General features: G+C 49.7%; 1 protein-coding gene across 7 annotated transcripts; it reads right to left on the bottom strand.

Annotated features, from left to right (window-relative positions):
* Nucleotides 1-3604: 3604 nt before the first annotated feature.
* Nucleotides 3605-19154, bottom strand: Dmtn (dematin actin binding protein). 7 transcript variants are annotated; one of them, XM_038310043.1, is made up of 15 exons: nucleotides 19090-19107; nucleotides 18816-18890; nucleotides 18115-18270; nucleotides 16524-16568; nucleotides 15897-15996; nucleotides 15508-15564; nucleotides 15109-15261; nucleotides 14082-14203; nucleotides 13464-13569; nucleotides 5610-5674; nucleotides 5397-5445; nucleotides 5237-5244; nucleotides 4994-5059; nucleotides 4665-4745; nucleotides 3605-4549 (listed from the first exon to the last, which is right to left on the bottom strand). In XM_038310043.1, the coding sequence occupies exons 1-15, from the start codon at nucleotides 19105-19107 to the stop codon at nucleotides 4436-4438; spliced, it is 1215 nt and encodes a 404-aa protein (XP_038165971.1). In that variant the 3' UTR covers nucleotides 3605-4435. The 7 variants fall into 7 exon arrangements, with proteins under 7 accessions (XP_038165971.1, XP_038165974.1, XP_038165975.1 ...); XM_038310046.1 differs by lacking the exon at nucleotides 18816-18890 and having other exon boundaries at nucleotides 19090-19154; XM_038310047.1 differs by lacking the exon at nucleotides 16524-16568.
* Between the last annotated feature and the right edge of the window lie 311 nt (nucleotides 19155-19465).

Raw genomic sequence — 19465 nt, 5'->3', positions numbered from 1 at the left:
AAACCCAAAAAGTAATGCTGGCAGCAAAGTTTCAGGACAGCCAGGGCTACACAGAGAAACCCTGTCTCAAAAAAAAAAAAAAAAAAAAGGCAAAGCAAAACAAAACTCAAAAACTCTCAAAGAGTAGAGTTGATGTATTTTTTGTTTTTTTTTTTTAAAAAATGACATCTTTATTTCTTTTTTTGAGACAGGGTCTGATGTGAACCAGTCTGGCCTCAACTCATTGTGTAGCTGAGGATGACCTTAAACTTCTGATCTCCCTTTCCTAGTGTGGAATTCAGCATATATGTCTTAACGTCTGCATTGCTAAGGAGAGAGCCCAGGGCCGCACGCATGGTGGGCAAGCGTTCTTCCACCTGAGCTACATTCTAAGCCCTCACCTCATGTTTCTAAATGGGGAGATGGGATAAAACCAAAACCAAAGCTTTGGGAACCACTGGAATCAAGTTTCCCAGGTTATACGTCTGTGTGTCAGGGGAAGGAAGCATGGAAGAATTCCCTAACTTTGCTCTAGGGGTCAAGAGCCTCACTTTGAAGGATTCTAAATTCTCAGAAGTTTCAAATCCTCTGGGGCTTAGTGTCAAAAGGAGCCCCATCACACACATTTCCCCGTCTATCTGACCATGTAGTTTTCAGCATCCCTTGGTAACCAGTGAAACTTGCATTTTCTGCAGCAGCCTATAAGTTCCAAGTAGACAGGAACTGCACAGGCTCCAGCACGAGGAACTTCTCCACACAGTCAATGGATGTCTGTTAGCACGTGGGGAGCCCAGCCCTGCCTCCCCTGAAGAAATAGCGATATATCACCAGTGCTGGGCAGCTGGGGGTGTAGCCAGGTGATAGCGTACTCACCTAACACACCCAAGATCCTGAGTTTGATCCCCAGCAGCGACCACTAATTCCCCTGAATCTCCCCTCACCCCACCCCCCGCCATTAGCTAGTCCTTGGTTTTATGTAGCTTTGGGTTTCAGATAAAATGTTCTCTCATTTACTGGAAGGAATCAAACTATGGGTCTTACAGGTTTGTTTCAAGGATAAAACAATGCTGTAGACGTAGGACAACTTAAGATCATTGTTCAGGGCTGGGAATGTTGTAGCTCATAGGCAGTGTGCCTACCTACCTAGCACACACAAAGCCTGGGTTGGCTCCCCAGCACTGAAGAAACCAGGTGTGACGACCTGTGCCTGCCATCTCAACACTTAGGAAATAGAAGGGGAATGAGCTATTCTTCTGCTATACATCCGGTTCAACTAGTAACAAAATCGCTGTTTAATTCTGAGTGATTCTGATCTATTTGCTTTTTCGGCCTTCTGGTCCCCTTCCCGCATGCACCCACATCTCGTCTCCTTTTTGATCCTTGAATGGAACTGAACACGCAGCTCCCTCAGGCATGCAGCTCCGTGGCGGTTGTAGCGGGAAGGCCTTGTGGAGGCAGGGGAGTCACCACCTCCTTTCCTGGCTCCACCTGCCCCTCACTTGTGTTCTTCAGCCCCTCACTCATTCTCCACTTCTGTTTCCTCTGCCTGGTGCTTGCCAGTCAGCTCACCGCACCCTAACCTTTTGCTATTCTGCTTCCCTGCTGCATAAGCGCCCTGGGTCCTGGGGAGAGCAGGGTATCTGAGGCAGTCTTCTGAGGCTCCCCCTCAAGTTTCCACCAAGCATGAAACACAGGTTTCTGTCTCACAGAGGCCCTGGAGAAGTGACAAATACCACCCTGTCTAGGCTAGCCCGTACTTTTATGCCCTTAGACACAGGAAGTTACTGTGAGCAATGTCTCTCCACCCCTTCTAGCCTGTGTGAAACCCCTTTCCCATGACTTTCTCAACCTGATGTCACCTGTCCCTCTGACTCAGGGCCGACTGCTTATAAAGAAACAAACATGAATCACAGATGTTACTCAGTAGGTAGAGTTCACACCTAGTAAGCAAGAAGCCCTGGGTTTGATCCCCAGCACTAAATAAGCCATACCTGTTGGTGCATGCCTGCAGTTCCAGCACTTGGGAGGCTGAGGCAAGAAGGGCCAGAAGCTCAACCTCAGATACAAGGTAAGTTTGAGGCCAGCTTGAGCTACAGAAGGTCCTGCCTCACAAAAGCAAATAAATAAAGCCTACAAGTATGTGGTATATGCCTGTGTTCCCAGCAGCCAGGCTTGGTTATGAGGCAAGTTCAAGGCCAGCCTTTGCTATAGGACACTTTATCTCAAACAAAACAACAAAACAAAATAAATGAATAGTCTGGGCTGGTACCCCAAGCCACTTGGTACTGAAGCAAGAAGATCAAGCCTTCCTGGGCTATGAAATGACAGGTCAGGTCCGGCCTGTCTCAAAATTTAAAATTTCTTTTTTTGTTTTTGTTTGTTTGAGACAGGGTTTCTCTGTAGCTTTTGGAGCCTGTCCTGGAACTCACTCTATAGAGCAGGCTGACCTCGAACTCACAGAAGTCAGCCTGTCTCTGCCTTCTGAGTGCTGGGATTAAAGGTGTGCGCTGTAGTGGAATTTCATTTGTATTTTAATAAATAAAGTTTGAAGACCAGAGAGTAAAACACCCTTACTGACCAGGCAGTGGTGATGCACACCTTTAATCCCAGTAGCCACACGAGTTGCCATAGAAACCGGGTGGTAGTGGTGCATGCCTTTAATCCCAGCACTAGAAAGGCTAATAAGACGAGAGGAGACAGCTCTCAGTCTCAGTCTGAGGATTCCTGGAGGCAGGATCACCATTTTCAGGCTGAGGTAGAGGTAAGAGCCCGTGACTGGATGTTTCGCTTTTCTCATCTTCAGGTTGAACCCCAATATCTGTCACTGGGTTTTTATTAATTGTGCTACAGTGCGTCGCCACTGCCCAGCTTCAAAATTAAAGATTTCTTAAAGGGGTAAGAATATTCGTTGTGGGGGCTGGAGAGATGGCTCAGAGGTTAAAAGCACTGACTGCTCTTCCGGAGGTCCTGAGTTCGATTCCCAGCAACCACATGGTGGCTCACAACCATCTGTAATGAGGTCTGGTGCCCTCTTCTGGCCTGAGGGCATACATGGAGGCTGAACACTGTACATAATAAATAAATAAATCTTAAAAAAAAAAGAATATTCGTGGTGAGCAGGGCAGTAGTGGCGCATACCTTTAATGGCAGCACTTAGGAGGCAGAAGCAGGCGGATCTCTCTGAGTTTGAGGCCAGCCTGGTCCACAGAGAGAGTTCGAGGACAGCCAGTACTATACAGAGAAACCCTGTCTAGAAAAACAAAAACAAACAAACAAAAAATATCCATTATGGTACGAGCTTGTCTAGCATATGTAAGGGCATGAATTCGGCTCCAAAGGTGGGGATGGAAACAAACAGATTTAGGGACCCAACGCAACCTTTTAATTCCAAGCAGTTACCCCTCCCAGCATGATCACACACACAGTGGACAGGGAGTGCCAGGATCTGGGCAAAAACAAAACCCAGACCTGGGCAAAATATATATATATATAATTATATACACATACATATGTGGAGAGACAGGGACTGGGAAGTGCAATTAGGTAGGGCAGGGAGTCAGGGAGAAAAGCAGCAGAGGGTGCCCCAATAAATTACATTCTGTAGAGAGCACAATAGGGGATGCATGGCAATGAGGGGGGGGGGACCTGGGAGCCTGGACTCTCAGAGATGCCCCAAACTAGGCCTCTTGAACCCATGTAGGGGAGGCCGAGGCCTGGGTTCCGTGGTCCCTGGACAGGTGCTAGAAGGGTGCATCCTAGCTGGTTTTGCCTGGAGGCTGGTGGTGAGGCGTTGTGTGAACAGCGCCTCTGCTCTTAGCCACAGCTTTGAATAGGCCCTGGGTCTTGAGCAAGAGGCTTGAAGCTTAGGGGTTGCAGAATACAGGACAGACAAGCTGGCAGGAGGATGACTTCCCAGCTGGAGGCCCAAGTAGAGCCTGCTTCTGCCAATCAGAGAAGCATCGGGTGCAGGGAGCTGTCAGGAGTGCAGTGGGCCGGAGCCTTTGGGTGGACAGGCACAGGGTCCCAAAGCTGCCACTGCCTGGCCAGGTCTACCTCCCTGTACGGGATAGCAGACAGACCTCACCACTAAGTACCCCTTCATTTCTCCTCACCGTCTTCTGGGGACCTTCGTGTGGGGAGACAGACAGGAAAAGGGTGCAAACATTTGACTGTGTACTGGAGTCCAGGCTGGGTTTGGCTAGGCAGTGGAGCCCAGGGAAAAGATAAGGCCCCCTGGCCCATGTGGGTAAGGAAGTCCATGCCTCACAACTCTGGGACTGTGCACATCTTGGCTCTCTCTCTCCCTGAGGAATGGAGCCCAACGCTTCTGCCCTGCCTCCTGCTGCTCCCAGCCTGCAGAGGAAGAGGATGCTGTGGGGTCTCACAGCCCCAGCTTCAGGGCCTTGAAGCAGCAGAGGGAAGGTGCTGTCACGGACAGGGTGAGCTGGCGGGGATGTCAGAAGAGGGAAGCCTTCTTCTTGAGTTCATTCCTCTTCCACAGGGCCAGCTTGCCAAACTCCTCAGGAGACATGGCAAATACCCTAGAGAAGTCCTCTGCTGATAGATGCCTCTGTGGGGACACATGGGCATCTGAGTGACTGAGGAGGCAGGTGGCCTTTACAGCGTCAAAATCCAAGGCAACCCCACTGGGTGACCCCTTAACCACCCCCTGCATCCTTGCATACCTCAAGCCTCATGCGATCCACACCGGGAGGCAGCTTAGTTCGCCCCTTGTTGGTCACTATCAGCATTTCATAGGGATAGATCTGGAGAGTCAGAGAGCTCTCTCAGGTTCATAGTCTCGGGTCCTCAGAACCCTCTGGACTCCCCAGGTCCCCTTGTCAACCTGCAGAGGCCACTGGGATTCATGCCATCTTGCCATTCATCTCCCTCAGCTTCCCTGCTACCTCCCCCTTGTCATCTCCAGGAGCACCCCGAGCGCATTCAGCTTGGTGGGCTTTCACCACCCCCCCGAAGCACACCCCACTGTGGCGGTCAGGTCCCCTGCCCTCACCTTCTGCTCCAGCACACAGGGCAGGGAGTTCCCCCGATCCATCCTCCCCCTCTGGCCCTCTCCGTTCTGGGGAGACCAAAGCCGCAGTGAGCCAGAGTGGGTCAGGGGGACCTTCCCAGCCTTACCCTAGGCGTCTTCAGTCTTCGCCAGGCAACTTCTTGGCCCATAGCCCCGCCCCCACCAGTGCCCATGCCTGGCCCTGGCTTCCTGGGTTTTTCCTGCTCCCCTCCAGGGGGCACTCACCTGCAGGCCTAAGGAGATAAGAGCCATGGTTTAGAGACCTTTCCAGAAGCTGTACCCTCACCTGACCTTAAATAAATAAACCACGACCCACACTGGACACAGGCTGCCTATGACGTCTGTGGAGATCCCCTTCCCAGCCACATGTGGCCCCACTGCTCACCTGGGCTGCCAGCCTCACTCCCAGATGGGCTGAATTCTGTGGATTGTAGCTAGGAAATGACACAAAGACATCAGAGAGAGCGGAGGACAACCGTCAACAGTCTCCTTTACCCTGAGGCCAACCCACTACACGGGGCCTTCAAGTGTTTGTCCACGTAGAAACACTGTGCACACACACTTCTCCCAGGCAGCCCCTGCTTGGTCGTAACCTTACCTGGCTCAGGGCAGTCCTGCCATAGGAAGGAAGAGAGGAGGACTTAGATGTTCCCGAATGCAAGGCTGAAAGAGAACAAGAAGGCCTGGGTTCAGTCCCTTGATTGTGACAGTCCTTCCAGAGAGGGCTGCCTCCTTAGCCTTCCCTGACCAGAAGAACCCAGTAGGCTTCCATGGACTTCCCTCTCTAAGTAGAAGTAAGCCCAAAGACCCAGCACGAATCCCAGGCAGAGCTGAGTGAGGCTCGCCATCATGAAATGAGTCCTAGGAGCCACCATGAAGTAAGCTCTAGGTTTACAAATAAGTGCAGGCTCTCCGTGAAACCACCCAGTTAAGGTCGGGTGGTGGTGGCGCACGCCTTTAATCCTAGCACTCAGGAGGCAGAGGTAGGTGGATCTCTGTGAGTTCCAGGCCAGCCTGGTCTATATGAGCTAGTTCCAGGACAGGCTCCAAAGTTACAGAGAAACCCTGTCTCGAAAAACAAAACAACAACACAAAAACAAAAAAACAAAAAAATGAAATCACCCAGTTATAACAGCGGCATTACCAGCAGCCAGATTCTGGCCATCTGACATAGTTCTGATACAGTTATCACCTCGGCACAGTGAATGCAGCCAGGATAGTTCCCATTTGAGGCTAGGGAGCTGGCTCAGTGGCTCTGAACCTGAGTTTGGATCCTAGCACACACATAAAAATCAGGGCATGGCTGTGTGTACCCCAGCACTGTGTGGAGTGGAGACAGGGGCATCTAATGCCAATCTAGCTTCTATTCAAGTAAATAACACAGAGAGAAATAATGCAGGACACCCTACATGCTCAAGCCTACACAGTTGTGTGTTTCAACTACACGCACACCCTGCAGTGGAGGCGCACGCCTTTAATCCCAGCCCTCAGGAGGGGAGGCAGAGGCTTTGAGTGAGTTCCAGGACAGGCACCAAAGCTACAGAGAAACCCTGTCTTGAAAAACAAAAACACAAACAAACAAAGAAAAATGGTCGCATTCTGTTGCCTTCACTTTGACAGGCGTTTTGTAAATGTCTAGCCTAGGCACGGTCAACACCACAAGCATCTCTAAAGTCCATTGGAAGTTTAGCGGGTGGGAACAAAACAGGCTCCAGGAACCTATCACTTACTTTTGAATAAGTTTAGCATCTCTAAACTGAAAGTTCAAAATCTGAAATCCAGACTGCTCTGGGTTCCAAACTTCTCTAGTCTTGTTGATATAGTTCTCAGTTTTGGATTTGGAAGTGTTTGTTTCAGATTTTTGGATTAGGGGGTCTCCAATTTGGCAAAGTTTATCCAAATCTTCTAAAATCCGGGAAATAAAACAAAACCGTCCTTAAGCCTGAAACTCTTCAGATCCTAAGCATTTTGGAGAAGGGATAATAGGCCTGCATAGAAAACCATCTGCTCTAAGGACTGGGAAATGGCTCGGGGTTAACTGCTTGCTGCAAACGCACAAGGACCTGAGTATGGGTTCCCGGAACCCAGTAAGGGATGTGGGGGAAGGCAACAAGAGTCATCAGTTCTCACAGTCACAGTTCACTGCTGAAGTAAGCCATGTCCTTGCAATAATAAGGAACATTTATATTTTGATTGACAGAATTCCAATATATCAAATACATATAAAAATTTTTTCACTCACTCCCAATCACTTTCTGCCTGCTGGCTGTTTTTATATCAGCTTGACACTATCTAGAATCAACTGGGAAAATGCCCCTACCAGATTGGCCTGTGGGGGGGAAGCCTGCAGGGGCATTTTCTTCATGGGTGATGGATGTGGACCAGTCCAGGCCACTGTGGGCGGTGCTACTGCTGGGTAGGGGGTCCTGGAGAGTGTAAGAACACAAACCAGGCCCGGCGGTGGTGGCGCACGCCTTTAATCCCAGCACTCGGGAGGCAGAGGCAGGTGGATCTCTGTGAGTTCGAGACCAGCCTGGTCTACAAGAGCTAGTTCCAGGACAGGCTCCAAAGCCACAGAGAAACCCTGTCTCGAAAAACCAAAAAAAAAAAAAAAAAAGAACACAAACCAGGCAAGCCATGGAGGGCAAGCAGTAAGCAGCACTCCTCCAGGGCCTCTGCAGCAGCTCCTCCCTCCTGGTTCCTGCCCTGCCTGAGTTCTGCCCTGACTTCCCTGGATGATGGACTACAAGCTACTTTTGATCGCTTTTAACTGACAGAATATTTGTGTTTGAAAGCGACAGTCCCAAGGTAATGGCTATTTGTGACTCTTGAGCTGTTAAACCTCATTAGATTGGTGTAGGAGGGTCTTCTTTCTATGTGTTGCTTTCATTGGTTGAATAAAGAAAACTGCCTTGGCCTTTTGATAGGGCAAAACTTAGATAGGCAGGAAAAAGAGAACTGGATGCTGGGAGGAAGAAGGCAGGCAGAGAGCCGCCCGCCATGAAGCTGCCAGGTCAGACATGCTGAATCTTTCCCGGTAAGCCACGGCCTTGTGGTGACATACAGATTATTAGAAATGGGTTGAATCAAGATGTGAGAGTTAGCCAATAAGAGGCTAGAGCTAATGGGGCCAGGCAGCAATTTAATTAATACAGATCTCCGTGTGATTATTTCGGGCATAAGCTAGCCAGGTGGCCAGGACGACAAGCAGCCCATCAACCCGGGTGCCAGCCCAGGTGTAAGCCAGTTGGGAGGCGGGACGCAGCCCACAGCTCAAACTACAACATTAGATCTGTTGAGAACCTATATGACTACATGATACCTCCATCCGGGGACTGTTCCAGGGGAGGGTGAAGGAGGCACTTGACTATTTCACTTTACAAAGCCAAATGGAAGTCACAGTGCTCATCTTTTTGACCAAACAGAAGAATCTGGGGAACTAGAGAGATGGTTCAGAGGTTAAGAGCACTATAGCTGCTCTTCCAGAGGTTCTGAGTTCAATTCCCAGCACCCACATGGTGGCTCACAGCCATCTATAATGGCATGACCTCTTTCATCATGCATGCATACATAAGGACAGAGAACTCATACATTAAAAACACACATAAATAAATACATTTTAAAAAACAGAAGAATCTGAAACACTAAGGCTGAATCCATCCTTAGAGAAGGTCATGAATCTCATTCTCCACGCTTCAACTATAGACTTTAAATCATAAATACATACATGCATACATACATACATACATACATACAAAAGAAAAAGAAAAACAAAGAAACAAGTGCAAAAAACAAAAACAAAAAACCCAAAGCAAATAAATAAAAAAAAAATGCCCAGTCCTGGTGTGTCTCTTGGCTCCACATCTTCTATACCCCTCCAAAGAGCCATGCCCTGCAGCCCATTGCTGGAACTGCAATACCTCAGCATGCTCCTTACCAAACACTAGCGCTGGATCAGCCCACATCTCCTCGCCTACCCCCACAGCTATGGGTTAGCATCACGACAAATGTAAGATCTTGTGATATTTCCCAACAAGCAAGCTGGGCTTGCATCCTCTGGCTCAGTAGCCTCAGTCCTTTCTTCCACAGAGGAGATCTTTCATAGTTCTCTCCCAAAACCGGGCTCCGTTTCCTCCCCGTGTTCCTCGCCACCACCTCTCACGCTAGATCCAGGGTCTCGCTATGTAGCCCTTAGAACACACAGATCATTACTGAGCATGCTACCTGGGGCATGCATGTTCTGCAGGCCTGGGAACCTGGTTGCCTTTTCCTTTCTTCATGAATAATCTTACATTGTCTTCCCATTCCTACACATATTAGCTGCAGACCCTCCAGCTTCTGGCATGCCAAACTCAGTTCTCACCCACGTGCTCTACACAGCTGAAACAGTCTCTCCCCCCCCCCCTTTCTTATCTAATTGTAAATTGTTACTCACTAGCACCCAGGATAAAGCCCTGAAGGTTTTCTCTCTTCCTTATCCATCCATATCCCCGCCCCCACCATGCAAGGGTTAGGAGGGTTATAGGATTCACTTCAGTGGATTTGATCTGTATATTTCTCAGATCTGTTCCCTCTTCTCTGAACCCAAAAAGATGTGTTCTCCTTAGGATACAGTTAGAGCATTCCGCCAAGGCTTTAAAACATGAGATGCTAAGAGAGTAGAAACAGGGCTGGTGAGACAAAGAGCAAAGGCAAATGCCTTGCGACCCTGACGATGTAAATTCGATCCCTTGAGCCCACATAGATTTAGAAAAAAGAGAACTGACTCCACAAAGCTGTTCTCCGATGTCTGCCCAAACACATAGGCGTCCTGCATGCACGCACAGCATAAGTAACTAAATAAACGTTTTAAAGGAAGGATGGAGAGACGGCTCAGTGGTTAAGAGCACATAATGTACTGGGTGGTGGGAGTATACGCCATTAATCCCATCACTCAGGAGACAGAGGCAGCCTGATCTACAGAGTGAGTTCCAGGACAGCCAGGGATTCCTAGAGATACCTGTCTTGGGGAAAACAAAAAACAAAACAAAACAAAACAAAACAAAACAAAACAAAAAAACCCACATACTGCTCTTACAAAGGACATCAATTTGGTTCTCAGCACCTATACACAGTGGCTCACAACAACCTGTAATTCCAGCTCCAGAGGACCAATGTCTCTGGCTTCCACAGACCCTACACTAATGTGTACACACACACACACACACAAATAAAATAAAACCTTTATTTATTTATTTTTAATTTGTTATTTCACGTGAATTGGTGTTTTACCTGTATGTTTTATCTGTGTGAGGGCATCAGATCCTCTGGGACTGGAGTTACAGACAGCTATGAGCTGCCACGTGGGTCCTCTGGAAGAGCAGCCAGTGCTCTTAACCTCTGAGCCACCTCTCCAGCTCCATAAAACCTTTCCTAAAAGGTAGGAGCTTAGGCTACAGAGATGGCTCTGTGATTAAGAGCAGTGGCTACTCTTCTAGAGGACCCTCCAGTTCAGTTTCCAGCATCTACATGGCCACTCACAACATTTATCTAGTCCTACGGGAATCTGATACCTTATTCTGACCTCTGTGGACACCAGGCATGAACGCAGTAACAGATATACATGCAGATAAAACACCCATACATATACTTATAAGTAACTCTTTAACAGGGTCTCACGATGTCACTCTGGCTGGCTTGGAACTCAAAATCTAGATCATGGGCCCTTCAAACTCACCGAGATCTACCTGTCTTTGCTTCTGAGCACTGGGATTAAAGGTGTGCACTACTGAACAACTCTAGTAGGCTTTTATTTTGAAACAGGGTCTACTAAATTGTCCAGGCTAGCCTTGGATTCAATGTGGAGCCATGGTAGGTGTGGTGGTTTGAAAGGAAGTGGCCCCCATAGGGAGCAGCACTCTTAGGAGGGTAGGCCTTATTGGAGTGGGTATGGCCTTGTTGGAGGAAGTATATCACTGTGGGGGTGGGCTTTGGGGTCTCCTATACTCAAGCTATACCCAAGTGACACAGTTGCTTCTGCTGCCTGCAGATCTAGATGTAGGACTCTCAGCTCCTTCTCCAGCACCATGTCTGCCTGCATGCTGCCATGTCCCCCCATGAAGATAATGGACTATGCCTCTGAAGTGTAAACCAGCCCTTTTCCTCATAAGAGTTACAGTGGTTGGTGGGAGGGTGGAAGAAGGGGAGAGAGGGAGAACTGGGGTTGGTATATAAAGTGAAAAGTAAATTTAAAAAAAATATTTAAAAAAAAAGAGCTACTATGATCATGACATCTTTTCATTGCAACAGAAATCTTTTTTTGTTTTGTTTTGTTTTTCGAGACAGGGTTTCTCTGTAGCTTTGAAGCCTGTCCTGGAACTAGCTCTTCTAGCGCAGGCTGGCCTCGAACTCACAAAGATCCTCTTGCCTCTGCCTCCACTGCCCGGCTGCAACAGAAATCTTAACTAATACAGTAGGCCTTAAACTTTCTTTCTTGTTGTTTTTATTTTCGAGACAGGGTCTAAATAGTCCTGGCTGTCCTGGAACTCTCTACGTAGGCCAGGCAGGCCTTGAACCCACCATGATCCACCTGCCTCTGCCTACCAAGTACTGGGATTAAAGGTGTGCACCAGAGGCCTTAACTGCTCAGTTCTCTTGCCTCAGCCTCCTGAGCAGCGCAGATTACAGGCCTGCTCCACAAAGCCTGGCTAGAAATCATCTATACGGTGAATGAGGTTGACTAATATGTTCAGCTGCAAGCAAGGGTGGCATGTTGTTTCCAAAGACTACTTGCAATTCTGCTCCATCCATCTTGCTTGCTTTTTGAAATAAGACCTTATTTCAGAACTTATTTCCACCTTGAGTCTATTTTCTAGAAAACCTACTTTTTTTTTTTTTTTTTTTTTTTTTTTTTTTTTTTTTTTTAAAGAAGATAGGCTCTGGGCTGGAGAGATGGCTCAGTGGTTAAGAGCACTGGCTGCTAATCCGGAGGTCCTGAGTTCAATTCCCAGCAACCACATGGTGGCTCACAACCATCCATAATGAGATCTGGCGCCTTCCTCTGGCGTGTGGGCATACATGGAGGCAGAATGTTCTATACATAATAAATAAATCTTTAAAAAAAAAAAGATAGGCTCTGTGGCAGTGTGAGTAAGAATGGCTACCCACCCCCTATAGGCTGATATATTTCAGCACTTATTCACCGGGAGTGGCACTGTTGGAAAGGATTAGAAAGATTGGGAGGTGTGGTCTTGTTGGAGGAAGTGTGTCCCTGGGGGTGAGTTTTGAGGTTTCAAAAGCCCATGCCAGGTCTAGGCGCTCTCTCTCTGTCTGCTATGGATCAGCGTGTAGCTCTCAGCTACCATGCCAGGGTCATGTGTGCGACCATGTCTCTGCTATGACGATAATGGACTTGACCTCTGAAATAGTATACATGCCCACAATCAAATGCTTTCTTTATAAGACTTGCCTTGGTCATGGTGTCTCTTCATAGCGATAGAACAGTTACTAAGACAGGGTCTTCCCCGCCCCCCAGCCCAGGCTAGATTCCCAGTTCAGGTATTACACTTGTGCCACAATGGCGGCTTAGAATACGAGGAAGGGAGGTGGCATGGCTTCCAAAATCAGTGGGTTTTTTTTTTTTGTTGTTGTTGTTTTGTTTTTTGTTTTTTGAGATAGGGTTTCTCTGTAGCTTTGGAGCCTGTCCTGGAACTAGCTCTTGTAGACCAGGCTGGCCTCGAACTCACAGAGATCCGCCTGCCTCTGCCTCCCGAGTGCTGGGATTAAAGGCGTGCGCCACCACCACCCGGTGCCAAAATCAGGTTTTAAGAGTTCTCATAGCTCTTTAGGGGTGGGTAGCTCTGTGCCTCACCTCTCCAGCTACCGGACTCTCAAGAAGTCCAGGCTAGACAGGGATGCCCAGATGCCCTGCACTCAAAGCCCTCTTTACCCATTTCTCTGCCTCACTTCTTGGTCTTCTGTGCCCAGGCTCTCTGAGCTGCCACACAGGTTCAAACTCCCTGCCTTTGCTCCCATGCTGTGCTTGATGTTTTTAAGAATCTTCTGTGTCATTGTTTGTGTCTCCCTCTTAGACGCGGTAGAGCTTACCAGGGCTTCTCACTGGCCTCTCAAAGTACCCACTGATACTCTGTTCCCTCACCTGTCACACTGCCCCAAAGGCCAGGTTGAGTTACATGTCAATTTCCCCCTTGCTGGAAGAAATAACTGTATTTCTCCCTCATGACATCCATAGTGCTTAGAGGTCCTGACCTATGGTAGGTGTTCATTGAATGAAACCCGACCTGCTTGTACTGCTGTTCTCTGTCTGTTCTGGCTACCAGCTCCCATGCTTGCCCTCAGGGAGCACACATGTGGGCTCCACACCAGGACTCTTCAAGAGGTACACACACATATATCCTTCCACTCCACCCCCACCTCTGGCCGGGTGATCATGAGCCCGCTACACAGCACTCACAGGTATGGAAGGGTGTCCGGTCTGGCAGAGAGCGTGTTTTCCTCCGAATGGGCAATGACTTCTCCATCTCTTCTTTCAAGATCATCTTCCCCAAGTTGGAGGTAACCTGTTCAGGGAGGAAGGAGAATGGCACCAAGCCTGAGACGCCAGCTTGCCAGCTCTGAAAAGCGCAGAGTTGGGGTACAATCCAAGAAGACTAGCAGCGGTTTTCCCAAGAAGCTAGTCCACCCTGGAGTCCACGTTCATTCAACCACGCTAAGTTTGTCGGAGATGCTGTGGTACCCTTCCACAGCGGCTTCTCCATCCCAGGTCACCATGCCAAGAGCACAACCAATGCCTTTCTATGATTCCTAGTTCTCTCTCCTCCCCTAGGTCAGCCTGTTGGGACCTGGCCCTGGTGGACCCTCCCATTCCTGGGCTTAGGGTCTGAATGTCCAGCCTCACCTCTCCAAAAGCAGCCTAACGCCCAGGTGCACCCGGGATCCTGGGAAAGGAGAGGCACTTCCCACCTGTTCAAACGCAGATGCTTCTGTGGCAGGAGTCTTTTAGATCGGCTATGGGATCAGAACATGGGTCACCTAGACAACTGGTGGGTGGGGCTGGGAGCCAAGATGCTACCTTGCTGAGCTCCTCTTTCTGCCTCTCTCTGATGGCCCTGAGCTCCTCTTCAGAGTCATCGTCTTCCTCCTCCTCTTCCTCTGCCCCCTTTCGAGATGCCTTCCGTTTCCTCCATTCCGTCTCTAGGAGAGAGAGGTCCAAGAATCAATGGGGCCGCTCAGACACTCACTTCTCCAGTTTGTGAAACAGGGCTGAAAAGAACACTATAAACTCTTTTTTATTTTATTTATTTTTTGTTTTATTTATCTTTTGTTTTTAGAGGTGGGGTTTCCTCTATGTAGCCCTGGGTGTCCTAGATCTCGCTCTGTAGCCTTGAACTCAGAGATCTGCCTGGCTCTACTTCTCCAAGTAGTAGGATTAAAAGGGTATATCACTACTACCTGGCTAAATTCTTTTTCATTTCTACTTAATTAAAAAAGAAGCTGGGCGGTGGTGGTGCACGCCTTTAACCCCAGCACTTGGGATTGGGAGGCAGAGTCAGGCAGATCTCTTGTGAATTTGAGGCCAGCCTGGTCTACAGAGCTGGTGCCAGGACAGGCTCCAAAGCTACATAGAGAAATCCTGTCTTGAAACCCCCAAATAATAATAATAATAACAATAACTATAATAATAATGAGCAAGAAGGGAAGGAATTATAGCAAGCAGGCCCTGCACAGCAACACGAAGAAGTGCAGGGGTGAGGGGCTGGAGAGATGGCTCAGAGGTTAAGAGCATTGACTGCTCTTCCAGAGGTCCTGAGTTCAATTCCCAGCAACCACATGGTGGCTCACAGCCATCTATGAGATCTGGTGTCCTCTTCTGGCATGCAAACATATATGGAAGGAATGTTGTATACATAATAAATAAATAAATATTTTTTAAAGAAAGAAGTGCAGGGGTAAGACAAGCAGTGAGCCATCGAACAAGGAAAGCGCAAAGGCTGGGGAAGTAACAACCAGGCGGTGGGTTAGAAAAGGGTTCATGGGACCAAGGAGGAGTGGACAGGGATCCCAACCTCTTGTGCTCCCCTTCCCCCAGTTTTTCCTACCCACAACGGCCAGCGATGGGGGACATGGCCAGTAGTCAGTCTCTATCTTGGCTGGCTGGTTGGGGTCGGGGGGCTGTGCCGCAGGGAACTTGGACGACTCGATGATGAGGTCCTCGATGAGATGCTTGCTCTGAGGGCTGCCTCCCGTGGATTCTGCAGATGGACCCAGGGTCAGTCCACACACCACCCCATCTTACCATGCACCCTCAGCCCCAGCTCCCTCACCTCTCTCTCCCTTCCCACCCAGGAGATCTCAGACGCCCAGCACAGCAGAGAGCACAGGGCTCTTGCAGGTAAAGTTATCCCCATCCCTTCCCAGCTCTCAGCATGTGGCCCAGTACCACCCTACCAGTAAGTAGGTGGCAGGAGAAACAGCCAGGAAGTCAAAGGAATCCTCACCTCTCTGCTTGTAGATGGGTGGCTTCTTGTAGATGTTGGAATCCGGGCGGGTGGTCTCTGAGAGGAGGAACAGGAGTAGATGAGAAGGGGGGCATGATAGCAGGGAGAGGTGGGTCCAGGAACAGAATGGAGACAGACAGAATGGGGCCATGAGCAAGACTGCGGGCATCATGCCTCATGAAGTAGAACTTCCTGTCCTTCTCTGGGTGCGTGAGAAGGAAGACATAACACGACAACTATCGCTGCTGATTCTGCCTGGCATCCTGGTCCCAGAGGGTCCAGCTAGGTCTAAATCCACAGAGCAGAGACCGAGAAGAAAGGGAATGGGGTCATGAAGGAAAAATGAACTCCCAGGGAAAGAACACAACTAGGCTGATAATAAAACCTACCAGGGTGGTGGAAATGGGGCAGGCTGGTCCTAGGAGTCCCTGTGGTCCTTGGTGTTGAAGCCTGAGAGATGAGTCCAAGTGTCCGGCTGTCTGCCCATACCTAAGGAGAGGTATGCAGCTCCTAGGTCCCGCCACCATACCTCATCTTGCTCCCTTGTACGTGGCTTTACCTCCAACCACCTTCCAAGTCCTTCCACGCCAGCAGCCCACACCCCAACCCCGGGGCAATGTCATAGCAGAAGAAGAAGATTCAAAGGGACTAGAGAAATGGCTCAGAGGTTAAGAGCACTGGCTGCTCTTCCAGAGGACCCAGGTTCAATTCCCAGCACCCACATGGCAGCTCACAACTGTCTGCAATTCCAGTTCCAGTGAATCTGGCACCTTTATACCACATGCACATAAAAAAAAAAAAAAAAAAAAGAACATTCAAAGACCTACTCAGGGTGCCTACCCAGAAAGAAGGGGTTAAATGACGCCCTGGGTCTGGCTGACAGATGAGCTGGCCAGTGACCAACCAGCCAGGATTTGCTGATTCTATCATCCCCTGGACTTTGCTGAGCTGAGACAAGGCATGTCGGGGGGAGGGGAGCTGGGGGCCCCAGCAGAGCAGGACTAGAGTCTACTTACCTCTGGGGATGGTGGGGGGGATGTGGATTTGGGTGACAGTGAGCACTGTGAAGAGAGAGGATTATCAGAGTCAAGGTAGGGACTAAACCCTAGAACCTCAGAGGGGTGACACACCCCCAGTCACCTAATTTCACCTGCTCCCCTAGCCTCTCTTCCCTCTTGATCCTTGCCAATCTCTGACCTGGCCTTCATCCTTCCTCTGCCCAGTGTTCTCCCAGCCCCCAGTCTTTTCATCTGAAGCTCAGATCTGAAGCACTATGCTCCACGCCCCAAGGGCCATCCAGGAAGTAAGTCTGACCCTGACTTCAGAGCCTGGCAGGCAAGGAATGGTGAAATCCAACCAACAAGCAGCCAGGATGGAATCAGTTCTCCTTGGCTCCTTGGTACTGAAGTTTTCCAGCCTGACAACCTGCCCACACCAACATGACCTCTTTCTTTTCCTAAAATTCAAATTTTATTGTTTTAATTACGACTTTGTGTGAGTATGGGCACATACATGCCACAGCACATGTGTAGAGGTCAGAGGTCACCTTTTAGGAGTCAGGGCTTTCCCTCCACCATTGGTCTTGGAGACCCAGCCAGGCTGTCAGGCTTGCATGCATGCAAACCCTTTGACTTGCTGAGCCACCTCGGCCGCTCCTGACCCCTTCCTTCCTTCCCTACCCCCTTCTTTCCCTCCTCCCTCCTTTCTTTATTTTTCTTTTTTGCTTTCTTTAGTTTTGTTTTCATTTTTCAAGACAGGGTTTCTCTCTGTAGCTTTGAAGTCTGTCCTGGAACTCACTCTGCAGACCAGGCTGGCCTTGAACTCAAGAGATCTGCCTACCTCTGTCTCCCAAGTTCTGGGATTAAAGTTGTGCACCACCACCACCACCACCTGGCTTGTTGTTTTTTGAGAAAGGGTCTCACTATGTAGCCTTTTGGCTGGCCTGGAGCTCACTACATAAACCAGGCTGGCTTCCATTTCTTAGAGCTCTGCCTGCCTCTGCTTCTCGATTGCTGGGACTAAAGGTGTGTGCCACCATGACCATGACTTGAAAGACTTCTTTTTTTTTTTTTTTTTTTTTGGTTTTTCGAGACAGGGTTTCCCTGTAATTTCTAGAGCCTGTCCTGGAACTAGCTCTTGTAGACCAGGCTGGCCTCGAACTCAGAGATCCGCCTGCCTCTGCCTCCCGAGTGCTGGGATTATGAAAGACTTCTTGAACACAAGTGGCAAAGTACCAATATTGTCCCATGCACTACCCTCTGGGGTTCACAGAAGGAGCTATCACTGCTATGTGACAGAAAGATAAACCGAGGGAAGCTACAAGTCTACTCCCTCTGCTAGAATTCCTGGAGCTCCTGCCTGTGGTTTGTTCTTTCTACCACCTCCACCCTTTCCCTACAAGACCTCTCTTTATGTTTCCACTGTTCAGCTAGGGCTGTTCCGGTTATTCACACCCCAGTCTTGAGTCTGATGCCCACTTTGCCCAAAACATGGGTTCATTCCTGTGTGCATAGCCCATTTCTGCCTCCAAGGTCTACCAGGGCCATTCCCCACTCATTACCTACCTGGCTCCCTCCAGGCATGCGCAAACGACCCCCCCCCCCTTACCTCCCGGCTTCTGGGCAGCTCCACGTGCTCCAGGAGGGAATAGGTAAAGTGGGGCTCGTAGATCATGAGGTCAGGTCGCTCAATGTCCAGGATGGCCTTGTCCTTGGGGATGGCAGCCAGGTCTTTGTAGCCCAACACCTGGTTGTCCATCTTGGCCTGAAGGGAAATGGTCCAAATGGAACAGAGTTTCCCAAAGTATCGCCTAAGGACGGATGCTTGACCTCATATTGATTATCAAGAGAATGTTTTCGATGTCAGTTCTCATGAGTTAACAACACCATTATATTCCCTCTAGGGTTCTAGGATGAGGACTTAATTTTGAGACAGCATCTCATCTAGTCAAGGCTCTCTGTAGCAGCAATTGGCCTTGAACTTCTGGAACAATAGGCTTGCCTCACCACGCTCTGCTCTAGATCGTCCCTTTAAAAAAAGGGTTTTTTTTGTTGTTGTGGGTTTTTTTTTGTTTGTTTGTTTGTTTTGTTTTTTTTTTGCCTTTGAGGCCTTTTGCAACTAGACCAGCCCTTTCCAGGGCACTAAAAAGCTTCCGCAGGGATGTCTGGGGTCTTTCCACCTGCAAGAGTTCACAGGACCTCTCTCCACGCGGCGGGGGTAGGGGAAGGTCGGGGGAAACAAACGGGTTAAATGGGTCCCGCCCCTCCCGCCTCCCAGCTGAGGTGCAGGTGGGCAACAGAAGTACTCACCACGATGCTGGAGGGAGAGCCCGGCACACTGGAGTCTCTGGAGGAGCTGACGCTCCCCGGGGAGGTAAGAGGTTGCTGGAGAGAGCGAGAAGGTGGCGGAGTGGGCATGTGCGTGGGTGCGAGGGTGTGGGCGTGGGTCTTGCCCTAGACCTCAGGATGGGGGTGGGGGAACCCGGCTGCTGTGCGGAGGTGGCCACCAGGTGGCGCGGGCGACTCCCGAGCGGTCCCGGGAGGGCAGCGGTCCCCACCCGGGGCCGGGGTGCAGCCCGCTCACCTTCTGCAGACGTTCCATGCGGCAGCTACTGGCCGGCCACTCCCTCGGAGGCCGGCGCGCACGCGGAGAGGACAGACGTCAGGCTCGGCCTGGCTCCTGCAGTGAGGGCGTCGCAGCGCACTGTGGTGTACTCATCCCTTGGGCTTCTCCAGGCTGCTGACCGCGGGTGGCTGGAAGGACAGTGAGATGCGGGCCGTGGGGACCTTAGGCTGCCAGGTTCCGTAGAGCTGGGCTCAGCACCATAGAGTTGTGTGTGCTACGTGGATCGGCTGCACTTGTTTTTTAAGCCATTGTTCTCTGGCTCCAGAGGAAATGACGGCAGGGGTCAGCTGGCATCCCAGGGTGGACTGGCTTCTATATCCCCAAGCCTGTCACC

This window comes from Arvicola amphibius, chromosome 13, assembly GCF_903992535.2.
Source record: "Arvicola amphibius chromosome 13, mArvAmp1.2, whole genome shotgun sequence".
Lineage (NCBI taxonomy): Eukaryota > Metazoa > Chordata > Mammalia > Rodentia > Cricetidae > Arvicola > Arvicola amphibius.
This window is presented reverse-complemented; position numbering and strand designations above follow the sequence as displayed.

Bases quoted from the DNA above. Each gene is read 5' to 3' on its own strand.
- Dmtn (XM_038310043.1), bottom strand. The intron at 15,997-16,523 runs GTAAGTAGACTC...ACCTCTCCTTAG, and splicing joins CCCCCCCACCATCCCCAGAG to GTATGGGCAGACAGCCGGAC. The intron at 4,550-4,664 runs GTATGCAAGGAT...GTGTCCCCACAG, and splicing joins TGGATCGCATGAGGCTTGAG to AGGCATCTATCAGCAGAGGA.